The 20,550-nt window shown below is 37.9% G+C and overlaps 1 protein-coding gene across 2 annotated transcripts; it reads right to left on the bottom strand.

Moving 5' to 3' along the window:
* Positions 1 to 234: 234 nt before the first annotated feature.
* On the bottom strand, positions 235 to 9,575 carry LOC101842581 (prolactin-8A9-like). 2 transcript variants are annotated; one of them, XM_040756211.1, is made up of 6 exons: positions 9,453 to 9,575; positions 6,246 to 6,418; positions 5,426 to 5,464; positions 4,492 to 4,599; positions 2,615 to 2,794; positions 235 to 1,636 (listed from the first exon to the last, which is right to left on the bottom strand). In XM_040756211.1, the coding sequence occupies exons 1-6, from the start codon at positions 9,481 to 9,483 to the stop codon at positions 1,448 to 1,450; spliced, it is 720 nt and encodes a 239-aa protein (XP_040612145.1). In that variant the 5' UTR covers positions 9,484 to 9,575; the 3' UTR covers positions 235 to 1,447. The 2 variants fall into 2 exon arrangements, with proteins under 2 accessions (XP_040612145.1, XP_005066492.1); XM_005066435.2 differs by having other exon boundaries at positions 6,246 to 6,421; positions 9,453 to 9,571.
* Positions 9,576 to 20,550: the final 10,975 nt, after the last annotated feature.

Below are 20,550 nucleotides of genomic sequence, written 5' to 3'. Positions count from 1 at the left end.
TGGTATGGCATGCTTTTTTGACACCCATGAGATGCCTGTCCCTTTTTGAACAGAAACAGGAGGGGGGTGAATAGGGTAGGGGCAGAGGGGGCATGGTCAGAGGGAGTGGAAAGAGAGAAGGAAGGGGAAACTGAATTCAAGTTTTAAAACAAAGGAACAAATTTTATTAATGAAAGTTTTAAAATGTAGACAAGAAACAAACAAATTACATAGAAAAAATAAAAGGAGTTTGTGGATCACGAAAGATCAAAGGAAAGAAATACAACAAATGAATCAAAGACAGATTATGAAGGTGAAGATACAGTTAGAATAATAAAACCTAAGTATACAATTAAGCATATTCAAAGTCAATATCAGGTCTTTACCAAATGCAGAAGAATAAAATAACTTCCTGTTTCTTTTCAGACCACAGTAAAATAAAATAAGAAAGTAATATAAAGAAAACTGCATAATCTACCCAAATACATAGAGTTTGAATGATTTAAAGTTTAGCATGTCACTGAAGAAATCAGAGAGGAAAATTTAAAAGTTCCTAGAGTTAAAAATATCAAAGCACTGTATGTCCTAACATTTAAGGTATAATTAAAACGGAATAACAAACAGTTGATAATAGAAAACAAGAAGGTTTCTATCTTCTGCAGTAGGTAAAGCAACTAACTGCTTCATCGAAATTCCATGGCAGATATCCCTGGGGTATCTACATCTTAAAGTGACTATGGTTTTAAGACACACACTATATGAAGAGTGTGTCTAGTTCAAATGAAATGATCTTACACAAAGTAGGACTTGTTTGACACAAAGAATACAAAACATGAACAGTGTAACTGTCACCATGCAATGGAGAAGAAAATTTATAGTGGGGTTTATGGCACAGTGAAGAGGTTTCGAGAAATTGACATTTGCATCCTACAACAAATTTTAGTTTTTAAAAATTGACTGTTTGAAATTTCATGCATGAGTTTGGTGTATCTTTATTGTATACACTCCTTGCTCCCCTTCCTCCAAAATCCTCTTGAGACTGTGGCATCACATAGCAATTGTGTTGGCTTGACTGTGCTTCCAATGTGAACATTAGTTTCCAAGGACAGTCTCAATTTCACTAAGCTTTATAAAATTTGCATTCCTTGTTAGGTAATTGAGAGTTTTATACTTTGGTTGTAATAACTTGACTGCTATTATTTTCCTGTGAAGTAAATTGTGGATTTTTCTCAAATGTAACATCTAATATTTATGATAAATTTGATTCTAACATTAATGATAGATATTTTATTTAATGAACAATAGACAATAGGTTATTTAGATTTGGACGTCTCTAAAGAGAAATATTTTATTTTTTAAAGTTGTTCAGTATACACACACATGCATTCACAAGGTATAAAATTAAAAGAAACTTCTTAGCAATGAACTGTCATGGACCATCTCCAAAGCACATGGGCCCGATAAGCACTTAGCAATCTTTCCCAGTTATTCGACACTTCAGTGTTCTGAGATGATTTGCCGTGTAGAATATGTTAAGGCGTAGGCAGTAGGAAAGGTTAAACATTGCCAAAAACTTATTGTCTTTGTTATTTGATTTTAGGTATGGAAGATGTTCCCAGTTGGGGAATTTTTCTTTTATCTTTGCTGTAGGATAGGCCTAAAAATCAAAATGATATTTAGTTACTTATTGATTATATTAGTAAAGTTTCTTTCTCCTTGTTTCTTGTGTGTCCAATCATAGAAATACATTCATAAATACTGCTTCCAACAAAGGTATGGATTTTCATTTATGTAGGCCGGGAGACCCTCAAGCAATTAAAATCAATGACCAAGACTCATGTGTATTTTGTCCTAATATGTAATTAATTGCAGATGAAGCACACCCCTTCAGAAGGAAATAGAGGAAAGGGGGAAAGTTTGTTTTTTACTTTGGGACAGTGGAGGGGGTGGTGTCAGTTTCTCATTCAGAAATCTCTAACATGTATTCTATATTTCATAGAAGCATAGATATATGCAACGCTATTCTTTTTATTTATTTCAACTAAATCTATTATCCATGCGGTTTGTGCATGAACACCTCACATGTGATGAGGATCAGATGGTGATTTACTATGCAGAGCTAAGAGATAACTGTCAGAAGAGCTGAGTTCCTTTCACTCCACCCAGGAAAGGTGTCCTCTAAATGCACACAAGGAAGAGTTGTGTTTCCTTCTGCTCCCTGGGGTGAGAGGTGGAGAGTATCATCTGAGGGAAGGTTAGACCTGCCAGAGACCTCTTAGGACACTCATTCTCAACTTTCTTAATGTTGCGACCTTTTAAAACACTTTATGTTGTGGTGATCTCCAAATATAAAATTATTTTTGTTGCTACTTCAAACTGTAATTTTGCTACTAATATGAATCATGATGTAATTATCTGTGTTTTCCAGTGATCTTAAGCCACCCATGTGAAAATGTCATTGGATACCCAAAAGATTTGTGACCTACACATTGAGAACCACTGTCTTAGGAGATGATTGTCCACAAGATGAGGTATATACATTTCACTCTGGCAAGGTGGGATTTTTCAGAATACTTTAAAAATCAGACAATTCACCTCTCGTATGAATGAGAATAACTAATAGGAACTTGCTTACCTTGGTGAGTATCCACCTAAGGTCATCCAAGAGTTCTTTGTTGTTCTCTTCAATTTGATTGGCTTTTGAAAGGATAGTTTCAGGGACATCTGGCATGGTGCTCAGTTCAAGTGCAAGATGGTATAGAGGGCTCGTCCAGGCACCCACATAATTGATCAAAGTTTTTAGATATTTTTTGCTCTAAGCAAACACAACAGAGTCATTGAATTAAAATCATTTCAATACAGCAGGTGAGTTACTTGTAATGTTTATGTGAAGAAGCTGAACTCAAACACATTTTTCTATGTATATATCACACATATTGTATAGATGTTACACAGTGTGGAAATGTAAATTTCAAACAGTTAGCCTATTGTGTACAAAAATAAAACAAACTATGATGCTTATAAATTAGCATTTTTCTGAGGTTATGTCATTTTCCCCATGAAATGCTAACAGGTATCTTTCCATTGAGATCTTCATTATTTTGATACTTTGTTTATCAATTGGTAAACCAGGTCTTGCTGTGGCTCAATAGAGGCTAATAAGGTTTCGTTCAGGAAAGATAGATGCCGCCATCGAGGGACAAGTGACTGAAATAATTTTCACTCAAGGATTAACACACATCATTAGACCACGGCATTCATTAATACTCATTTATGATTTCTAGGTGAATTCAGGACATCAGAACAAGGACACACTGAAGAAAGCATTGAACTCATTGATGGGCTTTTCCCTTGCCTCTGCCTCTGAGTGAGTAGGATATTTGTTGTTATGTATAAGTGAAAAAGTATATATGAAGAACATTGGCTTTAATAACAGACTCAATGGGAATCAGTAATTAATATTCATATCTGACTGAAATTATTCACTCTATCGATGTTTGTTAGTATCCCAGTGGACATGAAAATGAGAGTAGACTAGAGCCTATTAATTACAATAGAAAGATGTAGAAGGCAATTAAGGAAAGGAGCAGGCAAAGGTGATGGCTATACCTGGGACCATGATATCATATGATTCAAACTGAAGTCTGTGCTTGGATGAAGGGCACACTTGAATTCTTAATTTTTATACAAGTGTAAATACAGCTTTTCAATACCTCAATTTCATTTTTTACTCAAATAATATCACCTTTTATATCTTTGGAAGTTTCAAATAGAGCAATGCTAAGAGAGTGCTTTGTGATATGTTTAGCAATACTGTAGCATTCAAAATACATTTCCTTTATATCTCTGTCCTAATTTTCCCTTATATTATTCAATTTAAATAATATTCAGATATGTTATTACAGGGAGATAAGGAGAAGATTGCTGACATAAAATAGAACTGCTGTAATATGTTGAACTTCTCATTGTGAACTGGGACATTGTTGTATCTTAAGGAACATAATAATTGTATCTCAGAGGACTATTCTGCTCATCTGGCTTTCAGTTAAGACATAGACAATTATAGAGAGTTGAAAAGATGGATTAAAATAGAAATAAAACCAAAACAGATCTGAAAATCATGAAGATATGGTATAATATTCAATAGTGTAGAAGGTCACCATGAAGAACTCATTAGCAATATATGATTAATATACCTACATTTTTATAAGTTAAGTAGAAGTGAGTTTATAACCATAAATAGCCAATTTAGCTCAAAGTGACCTAGTGAGTGACATTGCTAAAATACCATTCTCTAAATGAACTATTTAGGAATGTGCTACACTGTTATTAGGTATTTTATTTTATTTATAATTTATTGACAATATACTGTGATTTTTAAAATACTTTGCCTCCATTGTTTTCTGCATGTATGATTACCACATATGTCATAATGACTGAAATAGCTGACGGCACCACAAACCCAGTGTATTGCTTCTGGTGTTTAGTGAAAAACCCAAAATGGAAACTCACTTTGATATTCATGTGTTCGGTTCCACGATCTGGAGGGTTCGTATCATTAGCATGGCAGTACAGTCTTGCCTTGAGAACAAACTGATCCCTCCTATTCATTCGTGTAATCTGCAAATAAAAACAATTAAGTTATATTTCAGAAGTATATAAATGAGTTCATGACCAGAATATTAATGCATCTTGATGAATTTGTAATTTTTAACAATAAGTACTCATATAAAATAGAAATTAAAGAATTAAGAAAGTGTCCATCACCTAATTCCATGTCTATTGGATCTGCAAATTAATTTACCATTTCACTAACTGTTGAAATATTTAACTCTTCTTTTATTCTCCTGTCTTCACACTCTTCCTAAAAGCTATTAGTTGGTAAGCAAACTCAGAAAGAAGCAAATTTATCAAGAAGTGTTTTAATTATCATCTTTAGTATTTCAGCAGAAAACCATCACACACATTTATTAATATTCCTATTTTCTATCAGAAATATTGATATTTCCTTACCCAGACATAAGAATTTCAAATTTATTCGGTGAACACTGAATACATATAGCTGTGTAATAAAAGTATATAGTGGTTTTAGAATAAAATTGTGCTCATTGTGACAAAGTTACTCATGAAAAATAGGCTATTTTGTAGAAAACTCTAAGCAATGAAGAATCAAAGTATAAAAAGTATTAATTAATGTCCATGTGTTATATTATTCATTGCATGTTTTGTGATATTGAACTTATTTAAATAAATAATTTAGAGTATCTGACTTATTTCTAACAATCAGCTAATTCAAGAAGGGTAATAGACTATTGTCAAGGTTATGAAAAGGTAGAAAAGATGTCACTTAAGAATATGAAATAAAAGTTCTGTTTAGTGCTTTCTCCTCTAAGTTGAGGTCGGTGACATGAGACTCCTTAGAGATTCCAGAAAGAAGGGTACTTACCAGATTGGCAAACGCATTGGAAGAGAATTCATTGTGGAACTGAGTCATGTTAAGGGGGACAAAAACAACATCTAGTCAGTAAAAACCCAACATTAATACATGTTTATTGCAAACAACACATATTCTCTTGATGTCCACCATAATATTTTCTCTGTGTTTGTGTTTTCTGCCCTTGAGAAATGACTTGTAGCAATCAGAAAGAAAGAAAGAAGAAAGAAGGAAAGAAAGAAAGGAAGGAAGGAAGGAAGGATGGAAGGATGGAAGGGACCCACTTATATCATACCTTGATATTGAACAAATCCTACCACTAAAAATCTTTTAACCCCAATTCCTAGTATTTAGGGGATTCTTGAAAGGCTAGATCTCTCTCTCTGTATCTCTCTCTTTCTCTGTCTCTGCCTCTGTCTCTCTCTGTCCCTCTCTCTCTCTCTCTCTCTCTCTCTCTTTCTTGCCTTTTCACAAGCATTAGATTATCTCTGTTCCAAATTTACTGAAACACACAACCTCTACAGTGCTAAATAAAGATGGACAATGGAAATCTTTGATCCTGAGTGCACCATCAGGAAATGAGTGTTCTTACCTCAGGACTTTTTAAGGGTTTCTACCACAGTTTTTTAAGAGAAATAAAATTGGAGAAAATATAGAAAAATGGTTAGATTCTATGAAATTCCATGTAATTGTCCCATTGACCCGGTCAATGTTTCAGTAGTTGATGTTTGCTTTACCAATGAAAGTGTGTTTTCTGATATTTGGGTTATAACACTTAGTGTCTCAGTTTCTAGTGCATTTAAAACATGAGAATGAAGGTTAAGCTACTTACAAACTCTTGATGCATTTGCTCAGCAAGATTACGGATATTTTCAGCTCGGTTGATGGCACTGTTAAAGGTTTCCACAAGGGGGTTCCAACAGCCTCCCTCTTCTGTATGACATTCTGGAATTGATGCAGCTTTCTCCCACAGGAGCAGGTTCAACACCAGCATCAAGATTGTCCCTGCTACATAGAAACAAGAACATCTTAGGGATGAAGCAGTAATATGAGTCTTTCAAGGTATAACCATTTCAGGAAAGTTTTATCAGGCCAAAGATTTCTTTACTTCCTTACTTGATATTGAATATTTGGAATGACAGATAAACTCACTGTGAGTAGTTCGGTAATTAACCATTTTTTCCTGTATAATGGTTTGAGGAACAGGTGACTTCCCATATTTTTGCATTGTTTCATAAGTGATTCTGTATTTTACAAATGTATGGAACTGAAATAAAGTCTCAACTAATATTTTTAAGTCATTCTCTTTAGACAGTTTAGTGTCTTTGGAGTTTAAATTCATTTTGTTCCCAAACTATTGAAGAATTTGTAATTTTTAATCTTCATATCTGTTGTCAGCATTTTTGATACGGAAATGACAAGGATAGCAGTTTATCTCTTTGCTTTCTCTAAATGTTAGATAATAAACACATGATGATTAGTAATACAGAACATTGGGCTAATGCTTTTGTGCACTGTAAAAATTTGTCTATCATGTTGGTTTAATACAACACAGATTGGCCAGTAGCCAGGCAGGAAATATAGGCAGAGCTATAAGACTAGGAGTATTCTGGGAAAACAAAGGCAAAGAGGGAGTCACCAGCCAGATAGAGGAAGAAAGATGAGAATGTCTTACTGAGAAATGGTAGCAATCCTCATGGCTAAACATAGATAAGAATTATGAGCTAATTTAAGTTATAATAGCTACAAAGTAATAAGTCTGAGCCATAGGTCAAATAGTTTATAATTAATATAAGCCGCTGTGTGTTTATTTGGGACCAAATGTCTGGGGGAAGGAGGTGGGACAAAAACTTCCTTCTACAGATAAAGAGAATACTGTCCTAAAAGTGATGTCAACTTGGAATTGCTAATTTATAATAAAATTCAACAGATTATCAATTCATCAAAAACTTCAGATTATTTTATTTAAAGTTTTTCCTCATAATAATTCTCTGAGCAGATTGAATATCATAATTGTAATATGAATATATTTATGAATCAGAAGTTTTACGTGGCTAAATGATTTTCCAAATGTCTAATTATTGGCTAACAGTGAAAGCAAGACACCACCAATCAGAACTTTTTGAATCTTTACAGATCGAATATAGCCTTAGTTCTGAGACTTTGTTTTATCAGAGGTCATTGCCATTGGATAAAATAAACTTTGTCACTAGGATATTGCAAAAGAAATTCTATAAGATGATTTGACTTACATTTTTTGCTCTATAAAATCACTCACACTTAAAATTTTTGACAAGGCTACCTTAAATGCCCTCCCCTGATAATGAGATTGATGACTGCCTTATATGCCATCCTAGAACCTTCATCCAGTGGCTGATGGAAGCAAAGGCAGACACCCATAGCTGAAAACCAAACTGAACTCCTGGAACCCAGTTGCAAAGAGAAGTGATGAGCAAAATAATCAAGACCCAGCTGGCAAAACCCACAGAGGCAGGTGACCTAAACAAGGGGGAAGTCATGGACCCCAGACTGATGACTGAGAAACCAGCATGGGGCTGATCCAGGTAACTCCCCTGCCCCCAAACTTGGATGTCAGAGAAGAGGCCCGGCAATCTATGGGACCTTGGCATCCAAATGTGCTCTTGGAGCCAAATCCACATGGATGGATGTTTTCTCAGCCTGGGCACATGGTGGAGGACCTAGGCCCTGCCTGGTATTATATGACCGACTCTGAAAATCCCTCATGGAAGGCCTTACCCTCCCTGGGGAACATATGGGAGATGGAGTAGGGTGGGAGGTTGGGAGGAATGGGGGGACAGGACAGGAGGGGAGGGAAAGGGAACTGAGAGTAACATGTGTAAAAAGTTAAATAATATAAATATATATATATAATATAACATTTTTGACAATGATCAGCACTGACTTCAATCTAGAAATTGCTAGTCATTAAGCAGTACAACACAAGGCAAAAACTTGATGCTTAAGGAACATAGTAGAGAAAAGAGAAGAATCGGTATCAATGCTAAAGGTCCAGAATGTTTACTGAGAAAAAGTGTCCTTTGGTTATGCAGTATCAATTGGTCTGCCTGAAAATCATAGACATGTGAGCAACACTGAATGGATTCAGCAGTTGTTTGTATGTTTAGATGTACATATAAATGTGAGTATAATGATTAAAGAAAAAGCATCCCTGAACTTTAGAGGGACCATGAGAAAGGGCTTTTGAGGAGTCGGAGGAGTGAAACAATATTCACCACGTATGAAATTATCAAAAAATCTAAAACTGTAACAATGTCCTCCTATTTCATTTCAAAAAATAATATTTTGTTATTATCTTTCCTTTTCTGCATATAACACCTACAAAATATGGTACTTTGTCAGCACTCCTTGCTCTACTCTTGATGTTATTTGACTTCTGTTAAACTGGAAAATAGTAAAGGACAGAATTTGCCATTTGTCTAATCAGGTTTCAGAAATCAGAAATTCTTCATATTTATACTAATGTGAAAGCTCATATACAATACCCAGGATCAAATTTTGTTTTCTTTGCCTTGAGATAAGATCAATTGGACTCACTGGTTTTATATGCTTTGTAATTCTCAATTTCACAAACTCTGAAACATTGTCCTTTTTAGCTGTATTATTTGTTCTGTAAGATGTCCTATACATTGGGAATTGTTTAAAGATCCCCATTATTTCTACTCATTGGATACCAGTAACACTTTCCTTCTTCTTTCCCTTCAATAGAGACAACACAGTCAAACCCTGGACATTTGCAACATGTCTCCAGGTAAAGACCTTGAGAACTACTGATCCAGTTGTCTCTTGTACTGTGGTACACTTGCTTTCAAGAAAAAAAACGATTTTAAGAGATCTTACGAAGTCTATGCAGAGTTCTCCTGAAAAGCTATCAACAAATATTTCTTCACACCAGATGAAACATCAAAGATTCCAAAGAAAGAAATCCAATAAAGCAAACTCAGTGAACCACTGAATTTAATACGTTTACTTAGAGCCACATAGTAGAGAGTTTACTTACAGATGTGTAGTTGACTCAATGGCAGCTCCATCCCTGAGAAGTTTCCAAAGAGGATGAGTGCTGTCTCTGGAAAACTGGCTCACTGGAGTCATACATTTGGCTAGTGCTACTCTTATATTCTAGTAGATTACCCCAAGGGCATGCGAGCCACTGGACAAAAAGAAGTCACATGCAGAATCCCTCATTAGTGAACTATGTCTGCCTATCTTCAGGGAATGTTAGCAGTTTTATTGCCACATACTTATGTGTGTCTGGAATTTTTTTACTTCTTTTCTACATGTTGATTCTTGCCCAAATTATTTTTGATATCTCTGAAACCACCTTGCCTGCCTGATTACAGATGGTCATGTCAGACCAGGAGGAAATTGCTGTTCATAATTATTCTCCTCTCCTTAGACTGTTACATTCTTTCTATCATATCTTTCATAATGTTTTGTACAGACAGGGATTCTTTATTCAATATTTGACCATCATGCCACAGAATTAGTAAATTATTATCAGTAGTATTATCATAAATCTCTGACAATAATCACTGACTACTGTGAGAAGTATTTCTCTATAAACTAAGCTGATATTTACCACAAGCTAGTAATCTACATGCCTAAATTAGATGTTTAGAAGTCAGTTTGAAAGATATAAAATTCCTTTAACTCCTGTTGAGAGTCTATGACTTGTCACATCAAGATTGCTCATTGGCTTAAATTTCAAAATATGGTTTGTTTCCTTGGAATTGACTTTAACTATATTAAAAGTCTGTTGATCGCACCAAAACATTTGTGCCACTATTGCCCTAGTGAATGTAGTTTTCCTTTTTTTATTTAAATTAGAAACAACTTGCTTTAAACATCAATCCCAGTTCCCTCTCCCTCCCTTCCTCCCCTGGCCCTTAGCAACCCCCTATCCCATTCCCATTCTGCTCCATGGGGAGGGTGAGGCTTTCCCTGTGGGATCTTCAAGTCTGTCATATCATTTGGAGAAAGGCCCAGGCCCGCCCCCATGTGTCTAGACTGAGAGAGTACCCCTCTATGTGGAATATGCTCCCAAAGTCCATTGTATACTAGGGATAAATATTGATCTACTACCAAAGGCCCCATAGATTTCCTAGGCCTCCTAACTGACACCCACGTTCAGGGGGTTTGGAATGTTGCCATGCTGGTTTCTCAGCTATCAGTCTGGGGTCCATGAGCTCCCCTTTGTTCAGGTCAGCTATGTCTGTGGGTTTTCCCAGCCTGGTCTTAACCCATTTGCTCATCACTCCTCTCTCTCTGCAACTGGATTCAAGGAGTTCAGTTCAGTGTTTAACTGTGGGTGACTGCTTCTGCTTCTATTAATTACTGGATGAAGGGTCTAGGATGGCATATAAGGTAGTCATCAATCTCATTATCTGGGAAGGGAATTTAAGGTAGCCTCTACACTATTTCTTATATTGTTAGTTTGTGTTATCTTTGTAGATCTGTGGGCATTTCCCAAGTGCCAGATTTCTCTTTAAACTTATAATGGCTCCCTCTGTTATGGTATCTCTTTTCTTACTCTCCTCTCTTCTTTCCCTGACTTAATCTTCCTGCTCCTTCATGTCCTCTCTCCTCCTCTTCTCCCTTTCTCTTCCTCTTAGCTCCATCTCCCCTCCCACCATGCTCCCAATTAGCTCAGGAGACTTTGTCTTTTCCCTTTCTGCAGGGGATCATGTCTCTCTTAAAGTTCTCCTTGTTTCCTAGTTTCTCTGGTGGAGTGGATTGTAGGCTTATAATCCTCTGCTCTATATCTAAAATCCATATATGAGTGAGTACATACCATGTTTGGCTTTTTGTGACTGGGGTATCTCACTTAGGATGGTTTCTTGTTCTCTTCACTTGCCTGTGAACTTCAAGATTCAATTGTGTTTTTCTGCTTAGTAGTACTCTATTATGTAAATACGCCACATTTTCTTTATCCATTCTTCAGCTGGGGGGCATATAGATTGCTTCCAGGTTCTGGCTTTCACAAATAATGCTGCTATGAACATAATGGAACAGATGTTCTTGTTGTATGAATGTGCATCTTTTGGGTGTATGCCTAAGAGTGGAATTGCTCATGAATATAGTTTTATATGCTTACTGTGAGCACTTGTATTTGAGTCATAGTACCACTGATGACAGTCCTCTGAAAAATAACTCCATAGCAACTTCCAGACTCTGACAGCCAGTTGACACACAAGTATCTTCCAACTCAAATGCCAACCAAATTTCCTCATATTGTTGAAACAGAGTATTTGCTGCCAACCAGTTTGTAGGCCAACCAGTTATTCTTTATGTGCATCCAAAAGGAGATTGCCCTGCAAGAATGATGTGGTGTGAGGGACCTCAGAAGTCTGCCTGACTGTCCAATATCTCTTGAGAAGGTAATTTACCCTGATCTCAGGGACTTACTTCAATAACCAAAAGGATCTCAGGAATCCCTTTCCCTTCATATATGTACACTCTCATAGATTATTTAACAGCTATCTTTACTATACTTTCAGATTTCTGCCCAAATGAGTATAGTGTGTAGAGGTTATATAATAGAAGCTTCACAGTGGTTCAACATTTCTATAGACCAACTGTCACCTGTTCCAAGAAACAATAAATTTACTTCCTGATTCTGTATCTATTCAGACACTAATCACATCTTAGCATTGGTGTTACACAGTATAAAGTCTCAAGCACATATTAGTTATTTCTTCCAAAGCACAGGATTATGTAGCATAGCTGGAATGGCACCATTACTTCTTTTCCAAGCTGATAATTTACACACAGTTCCATGAATTGTTTATGGTGTTGCACCTGGGACTCTGACATATGATTAGGAAGAGTTTGTATCTGGTTATGTGTCATAATAGATCAGAGTACATCCAGATCTGTCAAACCTACTGCCGTTCTAGACGACTTCCACCATCTGAGAGTTTTCTGCTTGGTTCTATGCCCTTGAGTTGACTGTCTGTCAACAGTGTATTAGAGAAGGGCACTGGTCTGGTGAGTAATCTCCTCCCTACAAACTCCCCCTTTCTCAACCACACAAGTTAAACACAAATTTTAAAGTCTCAAGGAAACATTCAAATGCTGATGTGTAGCTTTTGTCCCTGCTGCACATTCATGTCCAGCATTCCTATCTACATGAAAGAATTGTACACAGAGTACTTTCTGGGGTAGAGCTAACTGCCTACACCTAGGGAAAGCTATATCATTTTTATGTTCACCAATCTATCTCCTCATTCTTCTAGTGTGGGCTTTAGTACACAATTATTTTATAAAGTCATGAATTCTAGCATACTTGGAAAATTGACAAGAACCGATGTCTTTAAGATTCCTTTGTGATGTTCTCATTTCTTCTGTAATGTCCTCACTCAAAGGCCATATTAGTCAATATCAGATTTTATCTGATGTGTTTTCCCTCCAAGACATCTGTTTCTTGCAGCAGGAAGTTCAGTGGAAATCTGTCTCTCATCTTCTACTCTATGTAGCATTGTTATTCAGTATATAGCCTTACATTTGCTCATAACCACCACATCTTTCATGTGCTCAGCAATTCCACAGGAAATCCTAGATTGATCACAGTGCAGATCTTGCCACATTTGACTTCCCTTGACCCTTGTTCTCAGTTTTTCCCCTTTCTTGTCTCAACTGTATTAGTACTTTATAGGTAATATTGAAATTATTTCCCATCACTTGTATCCTACCCCTTCTACTGAAAGTGTAAACTTATACTCAATCATGGTTGGAGAAGAGATAAATTCAAATTCCTTTGGAGACCATACTGTAATCTCTTCTCAAAAATGAATATAATTTCAGGAATGCATGGCTTGAGATTTAAAACTGCCTGATAAAAGTCAAGGGGCTTATTATTGCCATGCCCAAACACTTGTCTTCTACTTGACTTTTAATGTGTTAAAATAAAGATTCTTTTTATCACAATTACCTGACTATAATACTCAGTGGAAAGTTTTATTCTCTTATCATCTATTTTGCCTTCTAAAAGCCTCTTTGATGTTTGAATTCTTGTTGCTTTCACTAGATTTGGAAACTGTTTTTCTGCTACATTTATCATTCCAGATTTTGTAAACTTTACAATAGTTACTATTACAAACGCCTGTGCATTATCTATCTATCTGTCTGTCTATCTGTCTGTCTGTCTGCTGTCTGTCTGTCTGTCTATCTATCTATCATCTGTCTTTCACACACTTAAACACATTCATACAGACATACACACACATACATACATATACACATGTAAACTCAGAGAGATGTACTATTTCTAAATACATCTCATGTTCATACTGAAAAGAGATTAAACAAAGAAGATCTTGCAGATAATTACAAATAACTCCCATATCCCCACATTAACAAATAAGCATGGGTTACTATTAATAACAATTAATAATATGGATTTTCTTGTCACTACACTTGACACTTTTGCAGTTGTTTGGTATACATCAATGAAGAAAGAAGTTGAAGACCCTACTTCAAGAAACTTACATGCTTTTTTTAGGAAAGATAAGACAACAAATACAGAAATAGTATTCTGAGGTGTGTACACAGGCTATTTGTCCTCGAGTAAAAAATAAATAGCGGTGCAGTAGAAGACTTTTGGGGGAACAAGTGATAAGAAGAAAATATTTGTAAGCCATGAGTTTGAATGCATTTGTAAATACAAGCACTCCCTACTCCTGAAATGTTTGCGTAGAAGTAAGCTAGAAAAAAAAAGAATCTTTCTTCTGTAAGCAGCATTTTAATGACTGAGTCACCTCTTAAAGGGATACTCTCTTATCTTAGATACATGGTGTAGGGCCTAGGTTCCGTTCCATATGATGTTTCAGACTTTGATGAACCCCACATGGAAAGCATTACACTTCCTGAGAAGTGGATGGGGGTGGTATGGGGGTTGGTGGGGGCCATGGGAGTGTGGGAGGGAGAGGGAACTGGGACTGGTATATAAAATAAGATTGTTTTAATTTAAATAAAAATTTATTTTAAAAAGATTTTTATATCTTGAAAATAGATTTAGAGGAGGTAAATTTATATTGTATCTTAAAATATAATGGGTTGATTGTATTAACTGTGCAATGTGACATTAAGAAGTATAGAAGGAAGGCCCAGGAGACCTGAACATTACACAAAGATCTACAGGCTAGGCTACTAGGGAATTTCGAGAGAGAAGAAGTAGTCTTCTTCATGTAAGAGCACATAAATTGATTTTCCCACACTCAATGAAATATATACATAAGGGACAATATGCAGACAGAACAGATTTTATTTATCTACTTAGGAATATGTATGTATATGCATATACATATGTAACAACAATTGATGAAGATAAAGGGACCATGTAGAGAAATAGAGCAAGGAGGGATATGTAGTAGGTTATGAAAGGAGTAAATGGATGAGCAAGAAATATGATAATATAATGTCAAGCAAAATAAATAAATTGAAAGTAATTGAATTTTTTTCAAATGTTTTGTTCATTTGCAAATGTCCATTTGCAGGTTAGTTTATTTTGCAATTTTGGAGCACCAGTAACATAAATGTGGGAGCTTAAAAATGTTTCCAGTGTTTCCTTGCCTTTTTCTGTCTCTACTATACAAACCAGTTATGATTGTGACAGATGATTTTCATACAGAAGAGGCAATTTTTCTGCTTATAGAGTATTTTGAAAGTTGCTAGGGAGACAAATTCTGCTATTGAGCTTTTCAGATTAGTGTGTATACAGTAAACAATTATTAAGTATGAATACAATTTTAGTGTTAGATGTGTAGTTATTAGTTATTTATTCTTCATGGAATAATAACATATGCAGAGATTATAAAATTAGTGATGATTTCTGAAAATATTGGGTTGGTAAGTTTCAATTGCTGTGACAAAAATGCCCAAGAAAATCATCTTAAATATAGTAAAGGTTTATTTTGGTTGATAGTTTCCAAGGGTTTATTCATTTGTCCCTTATTTTTTTATTTTAATTTTAAATAGCTTGTTTTACATGTCAATCCCAGTTCCCTCTCCCTCCCCTTCTCCCGCACCCCCCACCATCACCCCCATCCTCCCATCCCGTTGCCAATTCCTTCCACATAGGGGATATCTAGAGTCTGTCATTTCACTCAGGGCAGGGCCCAGGCACTTCCCTAAGAGTCCATGCAGAGAGAGCAACCCTCTTTGTGTTATGGACACACAATGTCTGTTAGTATTCAAGGGATAAACACTGATCCACTGCTCAGACCCCATAGGTAGCCCAGGCCTCCTCATTGACACTCACAGTCAGGGGGTCTGGATCAGTCCCATGCTGGCCTCCCAGCTGTCGGTCTGGGGTCCAAGAGCTCTCCCCTGTTCAGATCAGCTGTCTCTGCTGGTTTTGCCAGGCCATTCTTTGCCAATTTGCTCATCGCTCCTCTCTTTCTGTCGCTGGGTTCCTTGGGTTCTGTTCAGTGTTTAACTGTGGGTGTTTGCCTCTGCTTCCATCAATCACTGGATGAAGGCTCCATGATGGTTATAGACATCAAGTTCATTATCAGGAATGGGCATTTGAGGTGGTCTCTACACTATTGCTTAGCTTGCCAATTGGTACAATCTGTTTAGATCACTAGAGGTCACAATGGTGCCTAATCTGTATTCTAAACTATGATTCCCTCCTCCCCCTATCCTACGCCCCCCAGTCAACCTTCCTGTTCCTCCATGACCTACTCTCTCTTCCACTTCTCCCCCTCTCTATTTCCCAGGTCCCTTCCCCCCCACCCCTCGCCATGTTCCCCACCTGTTCAGAGGATCTTGCCTCATTTCTCTTCTCTTGGGTACCATGCATATCTTTTAGGTTCTTTCCTGTTTCCCAGACTCTCTGTCAGTGGAAGTGCAGACTGGCACTCTCCTGATCCATGTCTAAAATCCATATATGAGTGAGTACATACCATGTTTGTCTTTTTGTGACTGGGTTACCTCACTCAGGATGGTTTCTTGCAGTGCTATCCATTTACCTGCAAATTTCAAAATTCCATTGTTTTTTTTTTTTTGATGAGTATACTCCATTGTGTAAATGTACCACATTTTCTCTATCCACTGTTCAGTTGAGGGGCATCTAGGTTGCTTCCAGATTCTGGCTATTACAAATAATGCTGCTATAACATAGTGGAGCTGATGCCCTTGTTGTATGAATTTGCCTCCTTTGGATATATGCCTAAGAGTGGAATTGCTGGGTCTTGTGGTAGATTGACTCCCATTTTCCTGAGGAATCTCCATGCTGCTTTCCAAAGTGGCTGTACGAGTTGGCACTCCCACCAGCAGTGGAGGAGTGTTCCACACTCTCCACATCCTGTCCAGCATAAATTGCCATTGGTGTTTTTCATTTTAGCCATTCTGACAGGAGTAAGATGGTATCTCAAAATTGTTTTGATTTGCATTTCCCTGATGGCTAAGGATGTTGAGCACTTTCTTAAGTGTCTCTTGGCCATTTTAGCCTCCTCTATTGAGAATTCTGTTTAGTTCTGTACCCCACCTTTTAATTGGATCCTTTGGTGTTTTGGAGACTTGCTTCTTGAGTTCTTTGTAAATTTTGGAGATTAGCACACTGTCAGATGTGGGGTCAGTGAATATCTTTTCCCATTCTGTGGACTGCCTTTCTGTCTTGTTGACTGTGTCCTTTGCCTTACAGAAGCTTTTTAGTTTCATGAGGTCCCATTTGCTTATTGTAGATCTCAGTGTCTGTGCCACTGGTGTTATATTCAGGAAGTGGTCTCCTGTACCAACTCGTTGAAGTGTCACGACCACCTCGACCAGCAAGGAAGACGCGACTCAGGAATCCTTCTCACAAGCAGTTTATTCAGGAACCTTGAACAAATCTTTTGACCCCAGTGAGTGCCCGCCCACAGCTTAAAAAGGCCCTTGGGCAGCCAACCCCGGTAAGCCATGTGGCGACAGCACATAGGTCCACATACAAGGAAGCAAGCCTGATATGCAGCCTTGACCAAATAAGGAGTTGTTTATCACAGAGAGCACTTGCTGCCGGGCTAGCAAAAGGCAGAAGCCAGCACCATCTTAAGGGTGCGGCACTTCGCAGCTCTCTACAGTTCCCCCTTTTTTGTTTAAAATGCAACAGGCAAGAGTAGAGGTCTGATCTCTGACAATAACAGGGACATTGTACTGATTTTTGTTTGGCGTCATCCACCCAACAAACATCAGACCCGTCTGATACCCTTTTTTCCAGAGGCGGGACTCTTGGGTACCAACCCGCATGCAATCAGACATGCTCTTCTCTGGCTCATTACTAGCTGACTCAGAGTGCAGTGCTCTGCCTCGCATCCTGAGCATATTTAATTAGTTTTTAAGGTGGCTAACCATGCCTGTGGGGGACTGTCCTGCTTCAGTAGCGGTAAAGGCCTGAATGATCATGGCTGCATTGCGTCTTTGTGTGACTCTAATCTTACATAGAATCCACAAGCAAACCAGGGAGACCAACACCAAGAGACCTGTTAATGCTCCTATACCCGCCCACTCCTTAAGATGGTCCATTGCAGAAGTCAGCCAGGACGATAATCCCGATGCAAAGGAAAGGTCCACTCTGGTGGAATTCACATGGACCACTGCCAGCCTCAACTCCTTCAAAGTATCTTCAAATTTAAGTGACCAATTCTGTAAAAGAAAACTGGACAAATACTTGGACAAATTTGTAGCTTTTGTAAAATTGGCATACTGAACAGGAACACATATAATTTTCCACTCGAAGCCTCCAGGTGCCAAGATTGCCACTCACTTCTCCTTAATTTGGCAGTGATTTCTAAGCCTTAATGGCTATGTGATCCACCTGTTCAAACACCTGTCCTGGGTATCCTGTCTGCATGTTTGCAAATCTACCTTTTCATTGCTGGAAGGGGGCACTGTTCATACCATGGGGATCATGACAATAGTTTGTGGAGTTCCTCCTCATTTTCCTCGGAGTCCATAGACTCTGAGTCTTCTAGAGCTGAGTACATCTTTCTTTTCTGTTTTCCTCCCTTTTCACCATTTGCCTGCTCTGATCTCCTCTTGTAATTGTTCTAAAGCATTTCTCCCCTTTTTAACTGCCTCACTACACTTCTGATCCTCAAGGGAACTTTTTACTAGTCTCCAGACAGGCCGAACACCACCTCTGAGCGTTTGAAATAATTCAGCAGCATTTATCATCAAGTGTACTTTAGCAGGTTTTCCTTCCTGAGCAATCAAAAAAACTGAAAAACACAATAGTATACAGTATCCAGACTTTTTGTGTATTTTCCATATTGTTTCTCAGTCCCATGTAAAATCAAGATCTCTCCCTAACTTCCAAAAATCTTAGATTCTTAGAACAAAGCAGCTCATTCAGAGCCAAAAAATTGGGTGCAACTGAAAAGCGCCCATAGCCAAACTAACAATGTTTTTACTTTTGGTTTGCTGCTAGCCAAACTAACAATGTTTCTTTTAAGCTTCTAATGTTTCTTTTTAGCTTTTACTTTGGGTTCCCTGCTAGCCAAGCTAACAATGTTTTTACTTTTGGTTCGCTGCTCCACAAACCATTTGTGCTGCTCTCTCTTTACCTACAGAGAGGGGCACACCAACTGCTCTTGTCCCAGTCCTTTTTTTACCCCGCTCTTGTCGTGGTCCCTTTTTTAGTCTAAGATTCTTTGATTGCAGCAACTCGCTGAGTGCCAGAAAAATTGGGCGGGATGTGGAATTACCCATGTTTTAATAACAAACAGTGAAAAGAAAACCCAAAAAATAAAATTGAATACCACCCAAAGGGCCAAGAAAAAATAATAATACCCTTTGTTTCACTTTTACTCCGTCCGCTTTGACGCGGCTCTACTACTTTCCTTTTTGTCCCGGCTGCTTTGACGCGGCTCTGCTGACCGTTCTCCCCTTCTCTACGGGTGAGAACAATAATCCCGCTCTTTTCGCGGATCCCTGCCTTACCTGGGGACTTACTGGTGCACCCCGTGACCGCTGTGAGTTCTGAATTCCTTTCTTCGTACGAGCTTCCCCGTACGGGCCACCAATTGTCACGACCACCTCGACCAGCAAGGAAGACGCGACTCAGGAATCCTTCTCACAGGCAGTTTATTCAGGAACCTTGAACAAATCTTCTGACCCCCAGGGAGTGCCCGCCCACAGCTTAAAAAGGCCCTTGGGCGGCCAACCCCGGTAAGCCATGTGGCAACAGCAGATAGGTCCACATACGAGGAAGCAAGCCTGATATCCAGCCTTGACCAAATAAGGAGTTTATCACAGAGAGCACTTGCTCTCGGGCTAGCAAAAGGCAGAAGCCAGCACCATCTTAAGGGTGCGGCACTTCGCAGCTCTCTACATTGAAGAGTATCTCCTACTTTCTCTTCTAAAAGTTTCAGTGTGGCTGGATTTATGTTGCGATCTTTGATCCATTTAGACTTAAGTTTTGTACAAGGCGATAAACATGGATCTATCTGCAGTCTTCTGCATACCAGTACCCAGTTATGCCAGCACCATTTGTTGAAGATGCTTTCTTTTTTCCATTGTATAGTTTTAGCTTCTTTGTCAAAAATCAAGTGTTCATAGGTGTGTGGGTTAAAATCAGGGTTTTCAATTTGGTTCCATTGGTCTACCTGCCTATTTTTGTGCCAATACTAAGCTGTTTTCAGGACTATAGCTCTATAATAGAGCTTGAAGTAAGGTATGGCGATGCCTCCTGAAGTTCCTTTATTGTATAGGGTTGTTTTGGCTATCCTGGGCCTTTTGTTTTTTCATATAAAGTTGATTAATGTGCTTTCCAGGTCTGTGAAGAATTGTGCTGGAATTTTGATAGGGATTGCACTGAATCTGTAGACTGCTTTTGGCAAGATTGCCATTTTTATTATGTTGATCCTACCAATCCATGAGCATGGGAGATCTTTCCATTTTCTGGTATCCTCTTTGATTTCTTCCTTTAAAGACTCAAAGTTCTTGATATACAGCTCTTTCACTTCCTTGGTCAACATTATCCCCAGATACTTGATGCTGCTTATGGTTATTGTAAAGGGTGAGGTTTCTCTGATGTCTTTCTCAGTCACTTCATCATCTGTATATAATAGGGACACTGATTTTTTTGAGTTTACCTTGTATCCTGCCACTTTGCTGAAGGT

Source organism: Mesocricetus auratus, unplaced genomic scaffold, assembly GCF_017639785.1.
Source record: "Mesocricetus auratus isolate SY011 unplaced genomic scaffold, BCM_Maur_2.0 Super-Scaffold_100013, whole genome shotgun sequence".
Taxonomy (NCBI): domain Eukaryota; kingdom Metazoa; phylum Chordata; class Mammalia; order Rodentia; family Cricetidae; genus Mesocricetus; species Mesocricetus auratus.
The sequence above is the reverse complement of the archived record's forward strand: the minus strand, read 5'-3'. Positions and strand labels throughout refer to the sequence as shown.